Consider the following 25124-nt stretch of genomic DNA (forward strand, 5'->3'; position numbering starts at 1 on the left):
TCCGGACAATGCCTTTGGTAAAAACGCCTGTTTGATGTCTTTGGTGGGAGTAAGTTCTTGAAGGCACTATATAAATACCCTCTCTTCGCGAAATTTTTTCACTCAAAAATATTACTAGGAATACAAGTACCAAGCTGGGCAAACGGCGTGGAAAATGAAATGCTGTTCACAAGACCATCGGAAGGCGCACGAGACCCGAGCGGCTTCGCGCATCAGGCTAAATACCACGCATCTAAAGCGATTGTTTTTTAAAGTACTGTAGAAGGAACCGGCTGCAACCGCACAGAAGAAAGTGTGACCAAACCTCGTAATACCGGATACGAGTTCGCGCCACGTCTATTCACTCTCATGCACGAGATTCATGTCAAACAGTGGCTGCGGTTTAATGAAACTGCGCACTCAGGGTAACGAAGTGTCCGACACGAGCCATTAGCTTGGATATTTTTTTCCTTTTCTGCTAGTTTCATTCTGCTTTTGACGAGCACCTGTCATCCGTGTCTTGGCAACCGAAGTCCTCTCGAAGCTTCGCTCGCTTAATTATTCAGCGGAAGGCACCTCCCACGAACAGAAGATAGACAGTGACGGGTGGAAAGGTCACAGCATGCCTGCCATTTGGACGGTAATAATGGATTGCCTCACGTTGAATATTGAAAGCTCTTAACAACAGATGCACTGGTTAATGGCAATGCATTAGGGTCTGGCCTCCTCTGTACTGAGTTTTATTATCGTCTTTCCTTCGAGTGTGTTGAATAGCTTGAGCGCACATTCCTGCGAGATGCCACTCATTTTCATACAGAGATTAATCGTTTACCATTCTCGTTAAAGTAAATTGGATAGATGTATTTGGCGATGTTAAGCCCATATGGTTAAAGCCACAGCCTTCCCAGCCCGTTAGAAAAGTTCTAATAAACAAACATTATGTGCGCAAACTATCGCGACGTGGCAGTTTCATTATGTGACAATGTTCGCCACATCTACGCTGGAATGAAAGCGGTATTTAACACAACGTAAGTGAGGTTACGATGACGAAACTTTCCACTAACGCAGCGGGGGCGCTCTTTTTTTCATTTGACCGAAAAAAAAAAGGCGTTTATGGACGCTTTTAAGCTTTTGTCAGTGCGAATAACCTTTCTCGACCCTCCGAAGCGACCGTGTTGAGATTTTGCCCTTTTCATGTTTCTGCTCTTTACTACACAATTACCAAAGTACTTAAACAGGCCTTCATTGCCCTTCCGCAATGAATATATTATCAGCTGATCAACTTTTGTGACCAATGAAGAGGTACCTGTACATTAATCGTTCAGTTCTCTTCTGCTTACTTATCAAATGGCCTTTTAGTATTTGCATTAACGCTTACCAGTTCTAACTACCCACCATTTGCTTCACCCTGTAAAGCGTGCTCTGCCTTAGCAAACAACGTAGTGCAAAGAAACAACCTTTACATACAGATAGGATGAGGCAGTGCGTCAGTAGCGTTGCAAGACACGTTATCTCCTCCTGTAGTCATATAAACGTGGCGTACCTATAACAGATAGATCTCCGAGGTACCTTTACATTAATTGGTCATTTTTCTTCTGCTTACTTATCAAATTGCCGTTTAGTATTTGCGTTAACGCTTGCCAGTTCTTACTACCCACCATTTACTTCATCCTGTAAAGCGTGCTCTGCCTTAGCATATAACGCAGTGCAATGAAACAACCTTTACATACAGATAGGATGAGGCAGCGCGTCAGTAGCGTTGCAAGACACATTATCTCCTCTTGTAATCATATAAACGTGGAGTACCTATAACAGAAAGATCTCCACATGTATTCGCTCATTAGGGCATAAAACGGGCTTGAAGTGTGAGAGGGTATTTCTACAAAGCCTGCATACGTATACAAAGTCCATCCGGGATACATGATAATGACTATAGTAAACTATAACCGGCAGTGCATGTGTCACAATGGAGACGATATAAAAGAAGGCACACGCGTACATTTCTTTACATACTAACACAAGTGACAAGTCTTAACCCGACCTAGTACGCATGTATACTTTTTTCTGTAAAGACGAGCAATGTACTACCTCTGCAGGTTCAAGTCAGCCTGTCATTTTTTTATGGCGACGCCAAATTTACACTTCTTATTAGGACTCCCGGTATTCGGCAGTAACGGTGCGTTAAGTCTTTGAAACCTGAGTGCAATTCGCAGCCACTTACGAATTTTTCGGAATAGTAAGTGTATGCAATTCTCAGAATAAACCAATAGCATTCTAAAGATGTGTTATTCCCAAAATATAATCTTCCTAGGCTGTGCCGTGTATTGTGGGCACTTTTAAAACGTCTGACATAACCATTTTCAATTACAGAACTTGCCGGCTACAATAAATATTTATGTTCTACTCTTCTTGCACGATTGCACAAATTGAATAAGTACAATTTATACAACCATCGTGCAAAATAATGCAACCATGATAATGCGACAAACGAATAAACAAAAAACATAAAATCAGTGCACGCAGACAGTTCCTTCCAACCGTCTTTCTGCTTGTCGTCAATCTGCGTATTTTCTGAACCGTTGCAAGAAAACTCAAAGAGTAACAACCGCAAAAAATACATTCTTTGTTCTTTTATGGCACTCGCCATGCATAGGTTTAACTATACGCTGGACCCCGGGCTCATTTTGTTCACTTCCCTCGCTTTTTTCACGTCTTTGTTTCTGCGTTCCGCTGCGTGATTTGCGGTCGCCGATCCCGTAATAGATGACCGGTCGGGACCGGCACGTCGAGCCGCACTCACCAAAAACAGAGACCAAAGCCCTTTCACTCGCTTGTGTTTCTCTCGCCGTACGCCCCTCTTTCCCCACAGATTTTCTCTTACGTCTCCCTATGCACCTCTTTGGCTTCCTCCCCCCCCCCCCCCCCTCCGTCACCGTCCGCAGTCGCAAAGCGAACGTGTTCTCTTCTAACCGCACGACCACGTGGACATCACTACACCGACGCACTACGGGGCGACCGTTCCCAAAATAAACGCGGGAGAGGCCCCCTGGGCGCTGCTGTTTATGGCTTTCGTTGAAACAGTGTTTTGAACTCTGGGCACAGCCGACAGGACCGTTCATCCATCCTGCGGTTCTCTTTTATGTATTTTTTTTTTCTCTTCATATGGCACTGGGGCGAAACACGAAGGAAATAAAAGCTTGTCTCGTGCTTCTCTGCACATTCCGTTATGAGGCATGATTCGGGTGCCCGGTTCTCACGCATCGTAGATTTTTATGCACGGTAAGACAACCTCGCCCAAGCTGACTGCAGATTTTGCCATTAAGAAAAGCGTTTATGGTTTCAATTTTCGCGTCCCTCTATGCAAGCCTGATGTGACGTTTCGTTTTTCAAGAGTCCTGGCTTATTTTACTTTTTTTGTGCTTTGAACACGAAGAATGGTTTTGAAACGTGCTCTTATCTGTCTATTTTGTTTTGCGACACAAATGGTTTCTTGTTCCTGTGTTCTCTAAAAGGGAAAGTTTGGCATCGTGAGGTCCTATTTCTGACCACAGTGCCTATGTGCGTTCTTCGGTAATCTTTCGTTCCGTTTTTTTGCCCTTAGCGCCCCTTTCTCTTATCGCGTACGAGACAGATGGCTCTGGCAACGAGGTCCCTCTACACCATGTTCGTTTGTGCGTTTATTCATGATTCGCTCTGCTTTGGTTTTTTCATCGATTTTATATGTGCTGACATGTTATTGCTATTGGTAACAGTTCCTTCTGGCCAGCATCCTGCTGCCTTGCTTCCCAGGCTTTGATACTATAGCCGACGCATAAAGCAGGAGAGACACGCTCTTGTTTTCAACTAATTTTATGTGACCTCCCTTTGTTATTTTCTTGCGACTTTCGTCTGGATACACGCCGGCAGGGGGTCAGAAAGGCATGTTAATATGGTATGCTGGTTCACTTATAGAAGTGTCCTGCACGGTTCCTTATTCGCGTATTGTTTTCTACGTTTTAAAATGCTACTCTTCGGTGCAGACCACTAAGTCAGAAGAAAACAATAAGTAGCCTCTCACCGCACAAATATATTTGCTTTCTTAACACGCACATCCCCCTGAAGCAGAAAACAGCTAAAGGTATTACAAAAAAAAAAAAAAAAAGCTTCCGTCTTATTTTTTGGCTCATTACATTAGACAAAGACGGTGCACTCTAAGGGACACCATTGTCTTGCTTCAGCCCGTCGACTTGGAAATTAGGAATCAAGGATTATTAGGATAAGGTACGTATTTCCTCTTCTATGTGCTGGGCAATAAAGTTCTTGGTTCGTGTTCTTGCGCGCTCTTGTTTGCCAGCTGTCCGATGCCTTGGAGGCCATCTGATAGATCAGTACCAATCAGGCATAATTCAGATGCATTTGTTTCGTATCCTAAGCAACGCTTGCGGCTGCGGCTTCATTGGCTGGTTCTTCAAAAATAACGAAGATTAGGCGAAACGAACCATCAACGCTGCAGGTGTAGTTTTGTCCACAAGAAATTCTTTTTTTCTGCTATTTATGTCTGGTATATTAAAACAACCGCGAGTATCCACTCTGTTTTTACTCGATCTCTCTGAGAAAAAGAGCAAAAATAATATGAACTTGCATCTTTTGCAGTCTTTTAGGCTTTGCTTTATAGGTCGATGAAGGCTCATTAGGCACGGCAGTGGTGAAACCAGCTTCAGTTGGCTAAAAATATCTGCAGGGTCAGTTTCTACTCGTTTCCTTCCAACTGCTAAGAGCGTATTAAAATGACAGCGAGAAACAAAAGCAAACATGCCTGAGGTATTAACTAAAAAAAGAAATGAATAACAGTAACGTCTGCCGGTGCTCAATTGCTTAGTATGATGATGGGCGGTTATCTAACCGCCTAGATGAGTTTCGCTTCTTTAGTATCTGACCAATAACGCTAATATGTATTTCGCTCAGGAAGAATACTCTTACGGGGGGTAAAATTCAATGATTTCATATTTACGCGTTACCACCAGTTCAAAAAATTACAAATCTGTCGGCGTTCTGCACCCTGACGGCTGTTTTACTGTGAATTCGCAACTCAACACTATGATCTGACTGATCTGACAAATCTATATGTGTATTCTATGCTCAGCTTTTGCTGCCGTCCTATGCTTCCCAATAATATTCTTCCCCAATATAGAACAACGAAGTAGACTACCACAAGGGCATGCACATATGGGGCTTTTTTTGAACCGCTCCGTTTCAGTAGCTTAGAAACCTGGCACCTGCTTTCATAAAGAACGCACCCCATTAGACGTCTACAAGTACAGTTTCGACAATGCTTAGAGCACCCGCCCACGCCTGGTACATAAACTTCAATTCATCGGCATGTTTTCGACAGGAGATGGCGCACGAACGCTATTTTCGCAGCATGAACAAAACATTTTCCTTTTCGCAAGGAAGATTGAAAACGTAGTTACCTTCGAATCTACGTATCGCATGCTGACTATAGAAGGTCATTTTGTACATCTTCAAAGGTAATAACGAATATCTTACAAACAATGTAAGTGCAGCGAACGACTCTAGCGGGCATTCAAAAATCGCCTGGGAACGAAGACAGCCCCATATCAGGCAATGAATATTTTAACAGAGTAGTGCTGGGGTATGCGGCCGTAATATCAGCTTTTCATTAGACATGCAGCCCTGTCTTGCGCAACTAAAAGACACGTGTAGCCGTTCGTTTTTCCAGTGCGATTTCCCGTTAAATATAGGAACTGATGCTTTGGTTTATTTCCAGCACAAGGGTGTAGATACGTAGAGATCCACAATCAGAAAGCCATTCTTATTTCAGTGAAATGGGAAAAAGGCGCTGCTGAAAAGGTCTAACTGCTGGCTTCAACTCATATCGATTCTTGGAAATGCGCGCAAAATATGAACTAACGTTTTATAATTAGGCGTGGCTACGCTGCAGGTCCACGCTAGCAATACCTAACAAATAAGTACATCTATACAAGAACAGCTAACTACGCTCGAAGTTAATTTCACTATATAGTTAGATTGACTTGCCGGATGTACTGTGCTACAGAGTTGAGAATGTTGTAGCAAAACCTTAGTAAGTTTTGAGTGATAAGTGCAATATTGCAGCTTAAATTGTTTCATTCTGATCGCAAGGTGGATCTGTTCCGTTAGATGCAAATGCCCAAACCACAGGTCTGCGTTAGATGGTTGCGATATCATCGACATTGCTATACGAGCTCTAGCATTGCATATGACTACGGTCAGTGAAAATAAGTTACCAAACAGAACGTGCCTTTCTTGAAATATGAGGAACGACAGGAAAAGGACACTAGTGCATATAATTATCAGACATGAGAAAGATGTGTTAGAGCGAAAGAATGCAGCAAACATCTCATGTCTCCAGAGATCAATAACACAATTAGCTGGGGTTTAGCTAAACCCGGTAGGTCGCGGCGAAGGGGGAGACAACTGGTTCTCCACTCTATTTGTACTTTTGCTCTTACTAAAAAAAATTATATTATAAAACATTATATGTATATATATATATATATATATATATATATATATATGTATATGTATGTATGTATAAAGGAAAGAAGCCAACAATCGGCGAGGCCAAGGAAAGCATTGGGGGTTGTACTTTATGTATTTTTTTAATTTTTACTTCGGTAATCACATAAATTAGTAATGTAATCTGTCTAGGGGAAAGATAAACACAAAGTAGAAGGAAAAACAACGTGCTGATGGTGGAGACCGAACCCACGACCTCCGAATATTGCGTCCGGTGTTCTTCCAACTGAGCTACATCGGCCGCTCTCCCACCTGCTACTTTCTTGGGTATTAATGTTGTCTGTATACGAACCTTGAGAGTGTTAACCATTAGCAAGGTGTTCACGATTAGCATTAGCAAGGCGTACACACCTAAGCACGGCTCGTAATTGGCTTCGAACTTTACGCAACCATTCACGAAGGAAGCTGCCATTTGGGTATCAGTAAACTTGCCAATCACGGCGAGCTTTCATCGTGAACCCTATTCGCGAACTCAACCCACGATATGTGAAAGTAAGCTCCAGCTTACATACAGCTGTGCATTTTTATTCAAGCTTGAGGGACATTGCGTTTGTTCGACTACGAGTACAAAATGAATAAGAAGACGCGGCAATCAGCAATTGAATTGAATTGAGTTTAATTTAGATTGGTGTCTTTTAAATAAATATATTCCCACCACGGTAGGAGGCAGCTAATCACTAAGTATTATTAAGGCTTTACTTCTGACGCTGTAGATTATATAGTGTAATAAATAGTTGCATGGCCAATCATCTTGTATGAGATCTTCCCCTGCAAAAAGTTTAAAGAATCTTTCGTGCAGCACGTTCACAATGTTACTCGCGCTCAGTGCAGGCAGACAGTTCTAATTCTTCAGTCCCATAAAGTACAACGGCTGTTTGAAAGAACAAGGTAAGAGATACTTCATCGCCATTCACATTCTTCAGCAACACCAGACACAATAAAAGAGCACCCTACAAACGGCACCGGCGCGAGCCAAGTGGCGTCAGAGGACCTAAGTGATCATCCTCGGATAGCGGACCACCCTTGCGGCACGCTTATATGGCCATGGAATCAAGCTACTTTCGCATCGATTTAAAGCAGCCTGGAGAGAGAGAGAGAGCGCAGATTATACGGGAACCTTTTGAGGGCGATCCACTTCTGCTGTCGCCGGTAATCGGTTCGTTAACGACTTGTGCGTGACGCACGCATGGCAAGCCATGCGTTCACCTTCCTCGACTCTACTTGTGCAGCCCTATAGGACCGGCCGCTACTTCAGTAGCAGTGCGCCAAGAGCGAATGGCGAAGCTAGTCACCAGCCGCCGATACGTGTTACCTATCAGCGCGCGAGAGGCTTTCATCTCCGGCGGCTCGCGCGCACCTCCATCGCCTTCATTCGCGGCACAGGCCCTGGCGTGGGAAGACGAGCGAAATGCTGGCTCAGACGAAGGAGGCTGTTGCTTTCGGCCTTTTCTCTTCATCCTTCGCCATATATATCTGCAAACTCTAGTGAAATTCGTATGGAATTTTGTTTTCGCTTTTTCTGAGTGAAGCAAATGGAGTCGGTTTACTCTTCCGCCCCTTAGCGTGGGAATATATGTATCTCCAAGCCGAGGTGCAGAGAAGGAGGTGCCGGGAAGAGAAAAAGCGGCAAGCTGTGGGACGACATTGGCACATCTGGCGATAAAAGTACACAGAAGCCTGCCGGCGATGGCGAAACGGCGGATGCTCTAGTCCCCCCCCCCCCCCCCCCCCCCCTCCCCTTACACTACCCCCCACCTTTCCCATAACGCCCACGATGTCGTGGCGCGGATTGAGGGACACACTAAGGAAGCATAAAAATACAAAGAACACTCTTACTGATTGCTCGGTGCGCGCTATGTGAAAGTTGAGCTGTTGCTATCCTCTGTGCACTTTGTTTCTAATCAGAAACCGGCGTCTACCACCTCTTTTCTGGGTTTTTGTTATTCTTTAAAGAGCCAGCCGTCGGTAGTCTACATAAGCTCACCCCCTGCCGCCCACTCACAAGCTTCAATCTTGATATACAGCCTGCATCGAGCGGGTATGAATCTGCTACATCCATCGCCCAACATATTCAACACATTTGGCAAACAGCTGCGTACAAGAAGCTTTTGTCAGCATGCAGCTCGCCAACGATTGCAAAGTTGCACAACCAGTCTAAGAGCACATAGCGACAATTTCGTTTGCCTCTTTCGTTCTCTGCGCGGAAGAAAGTACACAAGAACGAAGGCGGGAATGCTATAACCAGGTGGTTAATTTCCTCGGTTTTGCGCTCTTCTTACCAGCCTACATAAATATATAATGTGTTTCCCTATATATAACCTGGTAAAAACTTCAAGCTTCTGTAGTTATATAACTTCAACCTGATTTACCTATCACCTAATTTGTCTCCTTCCAAGTGGGAAGAAAGAGGAAGGAACTATTCCTTCAGGAATCATTACAGATACAGTTCTTTCTTCAGGTCGATAGATTTGCCTGCTGAAGTGTTGATGCTGGAGCAGACTTGTTTACAGATAGAACTGCCTGGTGCTATGTGATGACGTGTATAGTGGTAATCGGTGGTCTAGAGATGATGGCTAGCGTTATGTCTGCTTCCTTTATTCTGAGGGTAGCTTTGTCTGTTTTCACTGATGTGGTCCGGATCGGATCAAGCATTTGGTCAAGTATGCTAATAGTGGCAGCTTTTCTGTCGGTGTAATGACCCGCGTGAATGTAAGGGAATTATGGAAATTGGCTGTCGATACGATCCTGTGCCTTGGCTGAGGCTTTCTTTCCTTCGGTTTGGTACGCACGCTGCAGGTTGCTGGGGATAGACACAGTTTGTAAAAGGTTACTGATGTCTGGTAAATGGGATGCCGGGAGTATTTGGTGTCCCGTGGGTAGTGAATACCTGAGACGTTCCAGCGGCTGACCTGCGCTGGTGCTGATAATCAAGCTGCTCCCCCCCTCGTGCGAGGAAGTGGTGACGTTAATCCTCACGCATTCACTTTTTATAGTTGTATTTCGTTATCGAATAAGTTTACGCGAGCCTGTTTCACAGCGCATACGCTCCAGCTGCTTCTCTAAGGAGGAAACTGTGACATCCTGCATAGGTTTCAGACCTCCGGCGTTATAACAGCCAAGTTCTGTGGCGTCTCTCATAGCATGAGTCGCTTTGGGGCGTTAAACCTCATAAACCAAACCGAACCAAATTTCACGCTCCTCTCCTTGCATTTCTCGAGATAACTATTTTACACACTTTGCCCAAGTAAAGAGGTCTTACTTGTTTGCTCGTATAGAAACGAAACGCTCCGAAAAGAATGAGCGGTCTTGATGACTTAGACCCACGTACTCTTGTCCCCTCTTTTCAGTAGCCTAATCTATCTAAAGCACCTCTTGTCGTGCAGTGACGAGACTACCAAAAAAAAAAAAAAAAATAAAAATAAAGAAAAAGCTGCGCGCAAAGTAATTTCTTTCGAGAACAAAGGGAAAAAATTATGCCGAAGCCGTTCGCATAAACTAGAACACACGAGCGGCAAACAGCTCCCTAGGTTAATACTCGAATAAGAAAAAACTGTTAGCAGGTTATCAAGACTAAAGGAGGATTAAGCATCTAACCTAGATCTAACTTTATGAAATTTCTTGCTTAGCGCTAAGCAGAGATGCAAATAAAAAAAAAAACAATTTGCGCTAACAAGTGCACATCGTAATTGAGCTTGTAGTACACTGTTCTTGTATCTTACCTAGGGGACCTGTTTGTTACCCTCGTTTAAAAAAAAACAAAAAAAAAACACCTTTTCTTCTTCCTTTCGTTTTTGATAAACAAGTGGCTGTCACAGACCACCTATTCGGCTTTTCTTTTTGTCGACTAGCTTGTCCCATCGATTTTCGCGAGAGAAAGCTATTCATTTCTTCATCTCAATAGCCAGAATAGTGATCAAACTTTCATACGTGTTCAGCCCCCCTTCAAGCCATAATAAGTAGCGAGACCCAAGGACAGGGGATTTCGAAATTTCCAGCCTCCTCACTAGTCTCGTAACTTTTTATTCGCTAGAAGAAAAAAAAAAAACAGTCTGAATCGTTTCTGGGCTCTTTCGTAAAAAAGATGCAGTCAGAAAAATGTTAACAATAAAGCTATATACGGAAGTAAGCCCAAAGTAGGTAGGATACTACCACGTCCATTTATCGACGCGTCCTTCTGCTCCTTCCATTTCGATATACATCGTATTTTCGCCCTTCCTTTTATAGCCACTATCTTCACTTTGGCCACTGTTTCCGAAGCCGTGCGTTATGTGTGTTCCGCACCTGGCCCCGCGGGCGAGCTGATTTTCGACACGCCGAGAATTATTCATGAGCGCCGGCGTTAGAATGAAAGGGGGAAAGTAAAGAAGAAGGGGAAGGGTAGCCCCAGTAAAAGAAGATGAAGCACGGAACGATACCTGTCCACCGGCTAGCCAAGCATTGAGAAACGAGGGAACAAATAAAGAGGTAATGAAGAAGCGAAAGACACCGAAAAAGAAAACACCTGGTTGGCCGAGCCACCTCAGTAGCAAATGAGCGGAGTTCTGCGGGCTTTCTTGGAGCACGACGTGGCCTCATTATTCATTTTAGAACCACCGTTCCTCTTTATATTCCATTATTATTCTCCTTAGCACCGCGGCTGGCCGCAGTGCGGCTGCTTCGCGGGCGCTGATGGAAGACGCCAGGTGCTCTGACGGCCGAAGAAGACGCGGATGGGGGCGTTGCTGTTAACGCTTACAACAGCGGGGCTTCATCAGTGTTGTGCACCGAGGCGTAGCGTTTTCCGGGCATTCAGCTCTGATCATTGTCATGACCTTCGATGCGTGTCATGAAACGTCGCCTCTCCGATGTCTGCTCTAATGTTTCGTCAGTTTCTGTTGGGGAGTGCACGAAAGCAAAATGATACCCTGTAATCATCCACCTACAATTACGAATCCTGAACACGACTCAGAAACACGAAATCTCGATTAAGGGTATAAGCAAGAATAATAGGAGAAATGTGATATCGCTGTATCGAAACGGGCTTAAATTTAAAACGAGGCTGACAAGCCCATAAAAAGGAATCTATTAGGAAAATGGCATTGCATTTCCTAAAAGATAAGAACAATGATACTTTACCGCCTCGCAAATTTGGTTGCTGTTTTCGCAATTCTAATGTTTGATTACGGGAGCGGGAATAGATGATATTTCAGCCTCATTCGCTTTAATATGAAATCCTATAGCTGCTGGCGCCATAATTTCTAATAGATTCCTCGTGAAACTTCTACCGTTTTTCTGCAGGAAAAATTATTATTTCCTAAAATAAATTTTTATCATGCGCACTACAGAAATATGAAGCCATCACGCAAAAAGTATTTGCTTGAGTTACATAGCCAATGTTCTTCAAGGAACACCCAGCGACGACCACGCTCTGTGCGCAGAAAAGCATCAAAGGAAGCATGTAAAACTAAGTAAGCGTAACGTACTCACTAGTTAATGTGGTATTTGCTCATCATGAGATAGTTGAAGCTCATACGCACATTAACCTCATTTTGCTGATATATTGATTTCTTCTCTGCTTATTATTATGCATTCGGACAAATGCTTTCAGGTATGCGGCGTTCGATGGACAGGTAACTTTTTTATTTATCACACTGCTGTTTGAAAGAAATAACTTTCAGCAGCACTACTGCGTCTCGAGTTTCGCAAGAAGAATATATATTACGAAATTCGCTAAAGCATCTGGGCCTCATGATTGATGCATTATTCCCGATCCTTGCAACAAGCGACGTGGCGTAAAAACACAGTATAGAACCAGAAATTCTGTTTTTTGCATCTTTAAACCCCAAAATGTCTTCCCAATTTTCCTACGACTTGTAGTTTCAAAAAGATGCCCATTCGCTTTGATGCATTCTATACGCACCGACCTAAAGCTCGTACGACTGCTGGTTTCTATCGGCCCACTGCCGACAATCTTTGCGTTGCGATCTCATGTCGAGCATAGACACGAGATTCGAGATCACTGAGGAGACAAGCAGTAGCAAGAGCGACGCCCCTGCGCCGCCGGAAGTGACGATTCCCCGCATCTCGTTTCCTGTGCAGAGTGTCCCAGCGCGGAGGACGGAATGGAGCGGTTCGCGTGTCCATCTCCGGACCGGATGGGACGGTACCGGTGCATCGACGACCACGTCCTGTGCGATGGATTCATAGACTGCCCGCAGGGCGAGGACGAGGACCGGATGTCCTGCATGTTCTACAAGACGGTAAGTACCACAAACAGGAACCAGCAATCGCTGCCGAGCAACGAGGGCATGGGCTTACAGCGACTTCCCACGCCTGTGCTTGCACGAATATAATGTGTTGAACGCTCTCTTGCGTTAATTTTTTACAAATTGTTTCAGGAATCCGGTCGGAAAGTAAACACCACAGGTGAATTTCTCAGGCTCGCGATGCTGTTATTGATTTAAAAAGCGTTATTGCATTGATTTCAGAGGAGCGACTGACTGACTGACTGACTGACTGACTGACTGACTGACTGACTGACTGACTGACTGAGTGACTGACTGACTGACTGAGTGACTGACTGACTGACTGACTGACTGACTGACTGACTGACTGACTGACTGACTGATTGATTGATTGATTGATTGATTGATTGATTGATTGATTGATTGATTGATTGATTGATTGATTGATTGATTGATTGGTGAGTGAGTGAGTGAGTGAGTGAGTGAGTGAGTGAGTGAGTGAGTGAGTGAGTGAGTGAGTGAGTGAGTGAGTGAGTGAGTGAGTGAGTGAGTGAGTGAGTGAGTGAGTGAGTGAGTGAGTGAGTGAGTGAGTGAGTGAGTGAGTGAGTGAGTGAGAGCGGTATATCCATCAAAACAGTTCACATTATTGTTCCCAGCAAAAGGACGAGGTTCATGTCATACAAGGCACAGAGTAGGGCATTCCATCTTGCCCCCCTTTGTGTAATCACTGATCGGAACCACTCTTGGGATGTTCCGTTCCACACGTTTCTTTTCTTTCTTTTTGAGTGGGCCTCTACATCTAATAACAGCTTCCAAGAATAGAACCCAGTTCACGGGGCATCCTATTTCAGTGACATCTGACCTGGTGCGTGAAACACGCTCCCTCCCGTCACCTCCATCTGAATCAAAAAACAAACAGCCACACAGACGTGTGCTCGCCAGCTGCCTTCAGGCTCCCCAGTGTGTTTACGTCTTTTCCAAGACAAAAGAATAGCAATATCACGAGAACGCATTGGCAATCTTATATCCCGAACGTGAGCTCGGCGGAGTGCTTCGGCCGCCAGTAGACGGTTCAAGACAGAACACTTTTCAAAGAAAGCAGTGAAAAAGATGGAAAAGCAAGAACAAAGCATGCCACAATTCTTCCAGAGTGTCCCGCCTGACGTCAAGGCCGGAGCGCCGTTTAGGCCCGGCAGCAAAGATGGGCCTGAGACCGAACGAGACTGTGCGCCTGGCTCTTCCAGTGCGGAGGCAGGATATCCGCGCCCTGCCTAATTCGGTGCACTACAGCGAAAGCTAGTCGCGCGGAAGATTGAATACTTTTTCTCTCTCGCGATAATTTTTACCACTAGGAAGTCTTTTTTTTTTTTTTTCGGACAGACGATTTTTCTGACAGTGCTTTGTAATCGCTATCCTGCAGCATTCGAGCTCCAGAACAAGTACCTATAGTGAACTCATACGACAAAAAACGATTGCTGTTATGCTGACCCAGAGACTGACAAAGATGATAACCGAGGTGCTCAGTGCTTCCTGGCATAACATATCAGATCTCTGTTAGTGAGGATTTCTATAAAGCACGTAGTTAGAATAATTTCACGAGTTTACTTGAGTTTCTGTGAGAAAAAAAAAAAAAAAAAAACTACGGACGATTACGATACTCCCTACGGTAAATTTCAGTGCGCAGCTAACACGAGCGCGTAAACACGGAAACAGAGAGAATATAAAGACATAACAAGCGCTCACTTCAACTTCTTTTTAACTCCAGGAAGCGCTTGTAGTGTCCTGTTATTATCTCTTTGTCCGTGTTAGGGCTCTCATGTCATCTGTGTATCCACACCAACCCGCTGAAATATCTGCGTTGAAATTTGAGGGCAGCTATTTAGGAGTTCTTTTTTTTTGTTTGTTTTTTTTTAGAGATATTGAGACAAAGAATTCAAGGAATGTATGTATTTATGTATGTAGAGATACAAAGCACTTTATTTTTCTCACGAGCAAATGACAATTTCTCAGAAAAACAGAAAGAAGAGCCACGAACGAGCGACTATAGAGTGGTACAGAGCTCGGGGTTCTTGTTTCTCTTCTGCCGAGAAATTGCTCGAAACTCTCTTTCTCTCGATTACACAGGCAGCGACACCAACGGCGAAGCAGCTCAACAGCCACATGATGACTGTGCTCTAAAAGAAAGCAACGTGAGATGCCAAAAATCAGCCTGCACTAGTTGACGTGGTTCACTTTCCTGATTAGATGAACCGCGACTACCACCACGCTGCACACAACAGCTGAGTATCGATAGAGTGCTGTATGTACTGCGCCACGTCCATGCCTGTAGAAATGGTCCCGAGACACGCAGAGGCTAGGATGACGCGTGTGCGAGAGGCCGCTCCGGCCCCACTGTGCGCTTATTGTTTCCGTTCGTTCTTTTTTTTTTTCTTTCGAAAAACGGGTATGCGCGGGCGCTCCGACGCTGAATCGCGTTTGGTTACGTGACGGCCAGCACTCAAGCTTTGAGATTGACGTCCTTTGCTCTGCATTTTCTCTACATTCAGTCGAGACCAATTCCGCAGAACGCCAGTACATAGCAGCCACATTATTCAGAGTACGTTCATATGTTTTACGTTTGTTCAAACGAAACAACACCCAAGCGTCCGTAACTACAGGCCCCTTTTTATAGTAGATTACACGTACTTGACGTTTGATCAGGAAGACGATAAAGAAAACTCTTTATTACAATTTTAATATTTCCATATACTCCCGCCAAAGAGATGGAACACTCGAATGCGAGTAATTTTTAACCCGGGCTACGTGTATTATTTGCCGAATGCCCGTTTCAAGTGGCAGAAACGAAATACCTTGGACTATTCAGTGACCTCCAGCCTTTGCTGGGTTGATCCGAGTAGGACAAAATCGGGATGGCTCTTCTACGTAGTTGTCTAGCTTCCCATGGCGCCCTCCAGAGCCGCTGCTCTCCAAAATACAGAGGGCAGTTGCGTCCATCATGAAGCAGTCACAAGAAACAACCAATCCTTCATTTAGAAATGCAACGACACCGCCCCGCTCAAAGGTTCTCGAGATGCCTACTCGGCAAGTGTATACAGAGGGCTGCAAAAAGGTTACTCCATGTTCGTTTGTTCCGATGATGGCACTATCCAAGCGTTCTTCCCGTTCCACACTTGCACGCTGCGAACACCGGCAATACGCTTGACGACAGTGCAAAGGCCAGCAGGCAGAAAATGTAACTCTCCGCGATAAATGATCATATTATGCTAAATTTCCCAATAATACGTATACAGCCACACGCGAGTAACCATGGAGCTGTGTGTGTGTGTGTGTGTGTGTGTGTGTGTGTGTGTGTGTGTGTGTGTGTGTGTGTGTGTGTGTGTGTGTGTGTGTGTGTGTGTGTGTGTGTGTGTGTGTGTGTGTGTGTGTGTGTGTGTGTGTGTGCGTGCGTGCGTGCGTGCGTGCGTGCGTGCGTGCGTGTGTGTGTGTGTGTGTGTGTGTGTGTGTGTGTGTGTGTGTGTGTGTGTGTGTGTGTGTGTGTGTGTGTGTGTGTGTGTGTGTGTGTGTGTGTGTGTGTGTGTGTGTGTGTGTGTGTGTGTGTGTGTGTGTGTGTGTGTGTGTGTGTGTGTGTGTGTGTGTGTGTGTGTGTGTGTGTGTGTGTGTGTGTGTGTGTGTGTGTGTGTGTGTGTGTGTGTGTGTGTGTGTGTGTGTGTGTGTGTGTGTGTGTGTGTGTGTGTGTGTGTGTGTGTGTGTGTGTTGAAATCTACGCGCTTAAAGTATACAGACTGGCAAGCCCTGCATACATACGACTGTTGGAAATAAACGTGCTATCTGCATACCTTGCACTGGGTAGTGTGCGGTAGCGTGCGCGCTTACTTGTGTGCGTGCACTCGCATTTATCGGGAACTTCCTAGGCTCAGTTCTGCTTGCAGCGCCACAGGCGAGCGGCGTCGCTACTTAGAACCGCGTCTCTCGCGTGTGGCCTCTTGATGCCCTCATGCTTTAGGAGCAGCGGTCCCTTTGGACTGCGTGCGAGCATCCGTGCAGTTCGATCACCGGCCGGTATTCTGGAACCCTCCTGGGGCACCCCTGGTCACCCGCTGACGCACGTTGGCGAGAAAGATTGATCGATTCGGTTATCTGCATCGCTTATTGGCCCATGTCGGCCGCCTTTGCGAGGACACGCACCGCTTTCTCGACGTTTGCGCGAATGCCAGCGCGTCTAGAAGCAGATGAGATGCGGAGCCGGAGGAGAAGGAGGGGGATGCAAGGGTAACACGATGTGTAAAAACGTTATCGCTAGATCATACTTAGGGTAAAAACTCCCCGGGATCAGTCGCGTAATGTAACACAATATTCAGCACTGAATGGCTGCGTACAAGAGGAAAAAGATGGGATGGATGGGGAATGGGGGGGGGGGGGAGGGGGGAGGGGGGGAGAGGTGCAGTGGAGAAAGACTTTGACAAACTAATTTTTTTTAGGGACGATTAAGTTGACCTATGTCTAAAGGTTAGTGCCTTCTAAGAGAAGTTATATACCCTGGAAACTGAGTTTGGAAAGCTAGAAGGGACTCTAAAAAATGCAACACGCGCGTTGCCACCAGCGGCTGTTTTCGCCAGCAAATTTCTATGAGGCCCAGACCAGTTTCCTTGCGTGAATCTCTAAGGGTAAACTTTCTGCTGCGCGTTAGATTCCTAAAGGTGATCATGTAAACTTTTTTTCGATCTTGAAGTCTGATTCTCATCGTTCATTCGACTTTGTCCAGTAACGAAGTCCCCCAATGCAGACAATGACCACGAGGTCTCCTGGCGCTTGAGCTTAAAAACTCACTTTTGTGCCCTTTTAAAGAAAAAAATGAAATAAATTTTTGTCTAGTGCGCTGTTTGTAATATTAGCTGGCGGCCAGAAAAGCATGTTACTGAGCATGTTAGAAGCATGTCACGGAACCGACATAAACGCGAAAAACACTCGTCATCAAAACCCACATCGTTAACATTGCGCCATTCAAGAATGCTGTTCATCCGAATTTCATCTGGAGCCATTTTGGAATGCTGACCACGTGTGATTATTCTGTTAAAGCAAACGCGGTCAGTATAAGATTGCGTGCGTGTGCTGTATTTTGGCGGGAAAATAAAGTGAAGAGAATGGAGTAAAATTTTAGTATCGTGATATTTTTTTTTCTCCCTAAAAAAAAGCTGAGGCTCACAGGATTTTTTTTCTCTTTATTGTGATAGCGACGAAGGGGCCTTTTCGCGGTAACTATAAGTATGAACTGTGCGTAGAGCGTCTGTCATTTCACTTTCATTTCAATTCGCAGTTATTATTTTGTTGTAGTTATCTATCGAGGGTCCCGGTGCAGTCTTTTGACTATGGGACCCCCGTCTGTATTTTTATGCACTTTGTAAATATGTTCCATTTAATAATCTTTCACTTTCACTTTCAAAAAAAAAATTCCATATACTGCAGCCCATTGTGAAGCACGGCAAGCAAAGATTAAGAAAGGGCAGCTACCAAAGCCTAACGATATACAACTGATGGAACACTATGTTCCAGAAAAAAAGGCTGATCCATACTACTTGTTTGATATCACATCGCCGCAGGAGTACAAGCTGAAAACTAGCGCCAGAAAACAAAGACGAAACTTGTTCGTCGTGCCTTTTGTGTTGTGTTTTTCTTGCTCCAGGTCGCGTTTCTGCACCTATGTAGATATATTGGGTAAGTGCAAAGTATTGCAACGAACAAGTCACCTATATGCTGTAAAATCTAAATGTTATTTAAAAACCAAAGTGCGAGTAGGCTCACGAAACAGCTTGAGATTATCCGTAGCACCGCAGAGAAGCAATGTATTTCACACTAATAGCATACATCATCACTGAGAGCCAGTGTCCTAAAATATAAAAATTTTGTCACTGAGTCTGTTGTAACTAGGCGCCTTCGTCTATTTAATGTTCTTCCTCTGCGAAAACAAAAGTATATACTCTGCATCGACTTATTTGGAGCTTCCTAATTATCCTTAATTCAATTTCACATTGCTTACTAGGAGGCAGCACAAGCGCCGACGTATTACGAAACTCGGTTCTGCCGCGAGACGCTAATTATTGTACCCGCAGAGGTGTCCCACGACCTGGGGGCGCGAAAAAAGCGCTGTTAACTGAGGCGGAAAAGCAGCCGACTTAGCCTTGACCTATCGTCGGCAAGATAACCCTCCTGCGCTCCCTCCTCCCTACTTCCCCCCAAAAATCCAGGGGGACTTCCTTGCCACCACAGGAGAACGGTTAGTAGGAACGGCAACTCGACCAGGCGCATTGAAGAGCGGAGAGGGGGGGGGGGGGGGGGGGAAGAGGCCCAGCCAAAGGCCAGCGCAGCGCGCACTCGTTAAGGAAAACAGGAACTCCAGCGAGACAAGCGAGAACACGGTAGTTGCCAGCACGATATAGTCGTTTCTTGGTGAACCTATTGATCGAAAGAACCCCGCGATGCACTCCGCAACCCCCTCTCCATGTCTTCGGCTTCCTCCCCCGGCTAAGGTTGCGCCGAACGACTGCACGGTCTTGGGTTGTGGAGGAAGCTTTAGCGAGTCTTGGCGCGCGCTATAGTGCGAGCCAATAACAGCGCCAAGCCCGGCGCCGCCGCCACCGCCTTCGCAGCGCGAGTAATATGTGCCGCGGCACGGTGAGGCTGTGTTTGCCTGTCAATTACGCCCAGCCGATGGTTGGCCCTGCAGGAGACCCGCACACCTTGGCGCGACGGAGGCTGCATCAGGCCCGCAGGGAGATTTTCGTCGGATTTCCTCGAGGCTTAAGGAGCCGTTTTGGCGACGGCCCACGCTCGATTCGGCAGAGCATCGTGGTTGGGTCGGCACCGAGGGAGAGTTTGCGTCGGCAGTCGCGACGCGTGCCCGACAGGCGTGCGCCGAGCTTGTATGGGCTCACCCCTTCTCCGTGAACGTAGAGCCATAGCCGCATTTACGTGTCACGTTTAAGGCACGCGCAGCAGAGACGAAGGGGAGGTATAATAAGTTCTAAAGGGGTTATCGCTAGTTTCAGCGCTTTTTTTTCTTCTTTATTTCTTTTTGCCGATTCAGAGTATCGGATTATAAGTCCCGTTAAGAGCCGGAAAACTGCGATAAGTTGATTAGCGAGTCACCTTCGTATTACCACCGGGCCGCTGAAGCTGGGTCCCAGGCATAATAGGTGCATTCCGCCATTCAAGAAAGTTTATCGAATTCAACTCTCTTCGCCCAGGGGAAAAGCTAGTGGCACTTCTTTTCGCTTGTTAGGACTGCTGTGGTCCAAGCCAATCTTGTCTCGCAGATTGGAAAAAAGCGACAGAAATAAGGAAGAGAAACAAAGAGACGTCAAAATTTTCCGTGCGCTTCTGGAAGCACCTGGCATTTATTTCCGCAAAATAAATGTGAGAGGTTCCCAAGGAAATAAAACTTTAAATTAGCTTTTGCAGTCCGACAAAAATGTCACGCGTGATTCATATAAAGTGGGTCGGTAATTTGAACTCCCCGAAGGTTTTCGTGCTTGAGGTAATTAGCTGGCGCAAAAATCAGTGCAATATTCAAGGGCGACAGGAAGAAAGCAAAACAGGGGAGTGAGGATATTCAAATTAGTGCTGAAATTTTTCTTCTATACGAGACAGTGCTTAATAAAAATGCAGTGATCACGCCAACTATTGCAGGTCATTTGTACTTAATGTCTTTTTTTTTTACTTTTTTTCGAAATGCATAAATTACAGCCCGCGTTCTACAGAACTCCTCGTTATTCTCACGTCCTACTGCTAGCCCCTTTTCTCGAGTAGATCTTTGTCCTAAATCGGCCACGTCCGTGACCTTTGCGTGTTTAGTACGGTGAGCGGCGACTTCAAACAAGGGCCGGATCTTCGGTTGGCAAAGCTCCAGACGAGGTTGAGGTGAAGAGGGAAGCAAGGCGGCAAGGCGCAAGCATCAATTAAGGAACAGCCGCTCAGCGAATCGCTTCCGCGACAGAAGTTCCCCCTATCCGAGGAGCACTTTGCGTCGCTGGGGAGAACACGAGCGAGCTGGGACGGCATTTAAGAACTGCCAGACCATGCGCGCGACGAGTAGGCTCCGGCGTAAAACCAGGAGCGGCTTCTCCCACGTCGTCTTGGTCAGTCGGACCACTTTGCGCTACCCCTTTTCCCTTATACTCCCAAACACACCCACCTCCCACTGTCCTCAGCGCACGCCTCGAGTTTCGTATAGAAGGCTCGGCTCAACTGGTAGTTGTATTACGCCAGCTTCCTCCTTTCCAGTTGCCTTCCCTTTTATGCCTCGAGCCACGCTCGTAAAGCGCACATCGCCTTCATTCAACGACTTTACTCCTCGCTCGTTCGACGCCCCTTATTCCCTCATTCATTTTAATTCGCATGTCCCGAGGCTTCGCCTTTCTTTCGCCCGGTGTCGAGAATCGCTAGCACAACTCCACCCGCACCTTCCACCCGCACCTTTCCCACCCCGTCACCACCCCACCGCCCTACCTGTCTGCCTTTTCGATTTAATCGTGACGAATTTTTGTAAGAGCCCTGGACACCTCATTTCATGGTGGCACTTGCAGAAAAACGGTAATGTCGCCTAGCGAAGGGCCCTAGGGGCACGGCAGGGTGTACAGATACAATTCTCTTGCCCAGAATTATGTCTAAGACATTCGGCTAGCGAGTTATGTCATTCATAATATTAGGTTTGATAAGCCCAATGTTTCCTTTTATAACTAGCTTTCCATCTGACCTATACTGTCGGAAAATCATCTTCAACTTTAGCACAGAAACACAACGAAAGCAATCGTCTCTTTAGGAAATCAGGTTATTTCCTTTCACGCCGGAGGTATTTGCACACATACCAAAGAGTACTCAGTTTTTCTTAAATAGAGCTAATAATGAGATGTCCTTTAAAATAAAACGAATATTTGAACACTAGCAAGCATCATTGTTTTTTTAAACGTACGATTCGTAAAAATTTTCGCAGTTAACGCCATAGCTTTATAATGTGGAACAAGGTTCTTATAACATAATGTATATTATGTATATTTACTACAAAAAAAAAAATGGGTGGGCAGTTATATAGGCTCCGCGTTGAGGGTATGAAATAATAATGGTCTCTGGCAAAAAATACACACGTTTAAATTAGCGTGCAGTAATACAGTATAACTTCCGCTTCCACTTCGCACTTTAAAAACGAAAATTCTTGAAAATTTTTATTCGCGTTATGAGCTGCTCGGTAATGCTCGCTCGCCTTTATCTGGCTAACGAGTCATGCCCTGAATACATTTTCTATGCCTGGCGTCATGTTTAATGTGAGTGCTGTGGAGAGCATGAAGCATCCAAGCACGCTCATGCCGTGTTTCGTCAACATTTCCGGCAAATCAAGATGTTTTGCTCACGACCAACGGAGCTGATGCCAACTTTTCGGCGACCCGGCATCCTTGGCGCTATGGCGTTAGAACAGCAGCGTATTTAGAGCTTAGTTTTAAAAAGGTGACCCAAAGAATGCGCCAGGTGCTGTCAGTAGATTTATGTTTTTTCTAAATTACAACAATCAGACACACAGGCAGGCCTAGGAACTCCGGTCCTCCTCCAACCATGGAACAATGACGCGAAGCGCTCCTCTTTCGAATATTATTCGCACTATCTGTCTCTCAAAGCAACCTGTCAACAAACTTACAGACCCACCATTTGTTAAGCAAGGTTCCATGTTTGTTCTTTTCAAAGCCACACAAGAAAGAGCCTTACAGCGCTTCGACAGGGGTTCTTGACATATATTATGTTGAGGCATGAAAAGGAAAGAAAAATAAAGAGCCTCTGCCCGTGCCACATAGTATAACGGGCTAGGGGTTCTTGACAGAAGAAAGACGAAAAGAGGCAACCGGCGGAGAAGACAGGTTTTCAGACCATGTCGCTTGGTCTCAAAGCGTCCACGAACAAAGGCGCAGCCCGGTGACGACGCCTACAGCGGCCACTGCAGTGGCAAACTTGTGCAAGGGCTAATAATCCGCCGGCTACCAAGACCTCGACGCGACTGTAGAGGGTGCAAAATGACGAAAGGGACGCGTCATCACGCCGTGCTCGTCAGCTCAGCCGTCAGCAACGGCAGCAGGCCGGCGTTGGTGGGCCGCGCAAGAATATCTGCGGAAATCCGAGCCATCAATCACCGCAAATCCCGGCTCGCAGCAACTGAAGGGAGGTCTGAAGAAAAAGAAAGGGTGACTCCTTTCGCTTTCTTCTCTGCCCCGGCCACCGGCAAGAATGCGGAGGCGTCTCAGAGAGCGCTGCTTTCTCTGACCAGCGAGACCCGGTTACTGCTGCCACAATGAGAGAAAGTTCGTGCGCGCCTCGGGGCGCCGTGACGCCATTTCCTGTTCCCCTGAGTGCCACTTCCGGTAGATGAATCATGCCAAGTGAGTAACCGGCTACGCAGAGAGAAAGAGAGAAATATTCGAAATAGCAAAACCTCTGGAATGATGAGCCCCCTCAGCAATGAAGGCTACTTCTGGTCACTGTTACACATTGCTGACGGCTTACTTGAAGCTGATGGGGAGGTGCTCGAGTCGAGCGAGTGATGATGGTGATGACGTCTATAACGACTAGCCTATGAAGCTGCTGGCAACGAGGACACAAATACATTTCGGTGAAGGAGGATTCACGGGATTGTGACGTCGACAGAATGAATGGAAAAATATTCTTCCAGACAACAGCACCGCCACACATAGAAGAGTGGCGACATACTTTAAAAGGCGGAGACGTTACACATGGTCAGAAATAAACAGCCAACGAAGCTGCGCATCACTGTCATAATGGCATTCAAAAGCTTGGAACAAAGCAAACAATTGGATAATGATGCTGCAAAGCGTTGCGCAAGGGCGCCCAGAATCCACAGGGTTGACTAAAGGCACCCTGCGGACACTCAACCTGTTTTCACACCCTCTGCTCTGAAACCTTATGTCCACCTGTCGCATCTAAAACGCACTCAGGTAGCTCGTCCTCAAATGCGACGAATCCTAGTTAGTAAAAGTTAAAGGAGGCTTAAAACTATCAGGTTTTACAGCAAACGCCACTGACCAATAAGCTCAATGTATCCGCTAAACTACGGGCGGTACCTTCAGTTTTGTGCACTCGCCCCACCGGGATGGCGCAGTGGTTACGGCGCTCGACTACTGTTCCCAAGGACGCGGGATGGAATCCCGGCCTCGGCGGCCGCTTTTCGGTGGAGGCGAAAGGCAAGGCGCCCGTGTGCTGTGCGATATCAGTGCACGTTAAAGAGCCCCAGGTGGTCGAAATTTCGGAGTTCTCCACTACGGCGTCTCTCATAGCCTGAGTCACTTTTGGACTTTAAATACCACAAACCAAACCAAACCAGTCTTATGCACTACAGAACTATGCCTAATTGACAACGCGTTTTAAAGTGACAGCGTTAAAGACACCCTTCTCGAGAAAACCAAGTTTCGCCATTGTAAGGGGAAAAAAAATCACAGGCACTCCTCTGTCAGGTTATAGTTGGTACGTGACTAGACCGAGCAGTGTCATTTATTCCTTTGAGAAATACGTGGATCTGGCTACCCCTAGACAACAGAGGCGTATCCGTACGGATTCGTTAAAGGAATGATTTATATCTATGTCGATTGCTCTTTCACATAATGGGGTATCTTACAATGGGATGCTAATGAGTATGTGCGAGAAAATAGAAGCCCAAATTAGGGAAGGAATCATTAAGTGAACACCGAACTTGCATGTAATCGAACGGGCATCCGCAAGCGGAGCAGTCAACTGGAGCCTTTGATGTTGCCGTGTCATACCCTCGAGCGCAGAGCTTAATTGCTTCCCCCAATTTTATGCACAGAAATCCAGTTTCTCTGCATTTAAGTCGGGTTTTAACCGGAATGGAACGCTCCTACAATACTCCATACTTTACAGCTGATGCAAAACTTAGTCCCGAAAGTATATTTTAAAAAAGTGTGGTTATTTTTGTGCCTGATTCATCTTTTTCTTAATGCGCACAGGCTATGGGCCGGATCTTTTCTTTCAGCACGTTAATGCAGCGAAATGCGAAAGAAACGTTTCGAAAACTCGTCTCGAAATAGAAACCTTTCTGGGTTGTTTGCTTTTCTTCGGCTGTGTGCCTGCAGTTAAAACAGTAACACCAGTGAAAAACACAGCTTTTTTTGTTGTTTCTTGACGTTTGAATGCGATGCTCAAATTACTGGCCTCGGCTGAGTATATGATTTCTACTGAGTTCAATTAATTTACCTGTTTTATATGTAGCCGATATGAGCACATAAATCTACTTTCCTTCTTTTTTTCCTTATTGCTTGCACAGCTACTCGTGTGACGTCCTTGCGTTCCTTTAAG

General features: G+C 45.7%; 1 protein-coding gene across 1 annotated transcript in view; it reads left to right on the forward strand.

The window, feature by feature from the left end:
* jeb (low-density lipoprotein receptor domain-containing jelly belly protein) overlaps nucleotides 1-25124 on the forward strand; it is a 157112-nt gene that overhangs the window by 118792 nt on the left and 13196 nt on the right. The window contains exon 2 of the mRNA XM_084587268.1: nucleotides 12616-12776. Coding sequence (XP_084443394.1) covers nucleotides 12616-12776 — 161 coding nt within the window. The remainder of the gene's footprint in view (nucleotides 1-12615; nucleotides 12777-25124) is intronic.

The sequence above is a fragment of the Amblyomma maculatum genome, chromosome 1 (assembly GCF_055883805.1).
Source record: "Amblyomma maculatum isolate TAMU_Amacu chromosome 1, ASM5588380v1, whole genome shotgun sequence".
Taxonomy (NCBI): Eukaryota; Metazoa; Arthropoda; class Arachnida; order Ixodida; family Ixodidae; genus Amblyomma; species Amblyomma maculatum.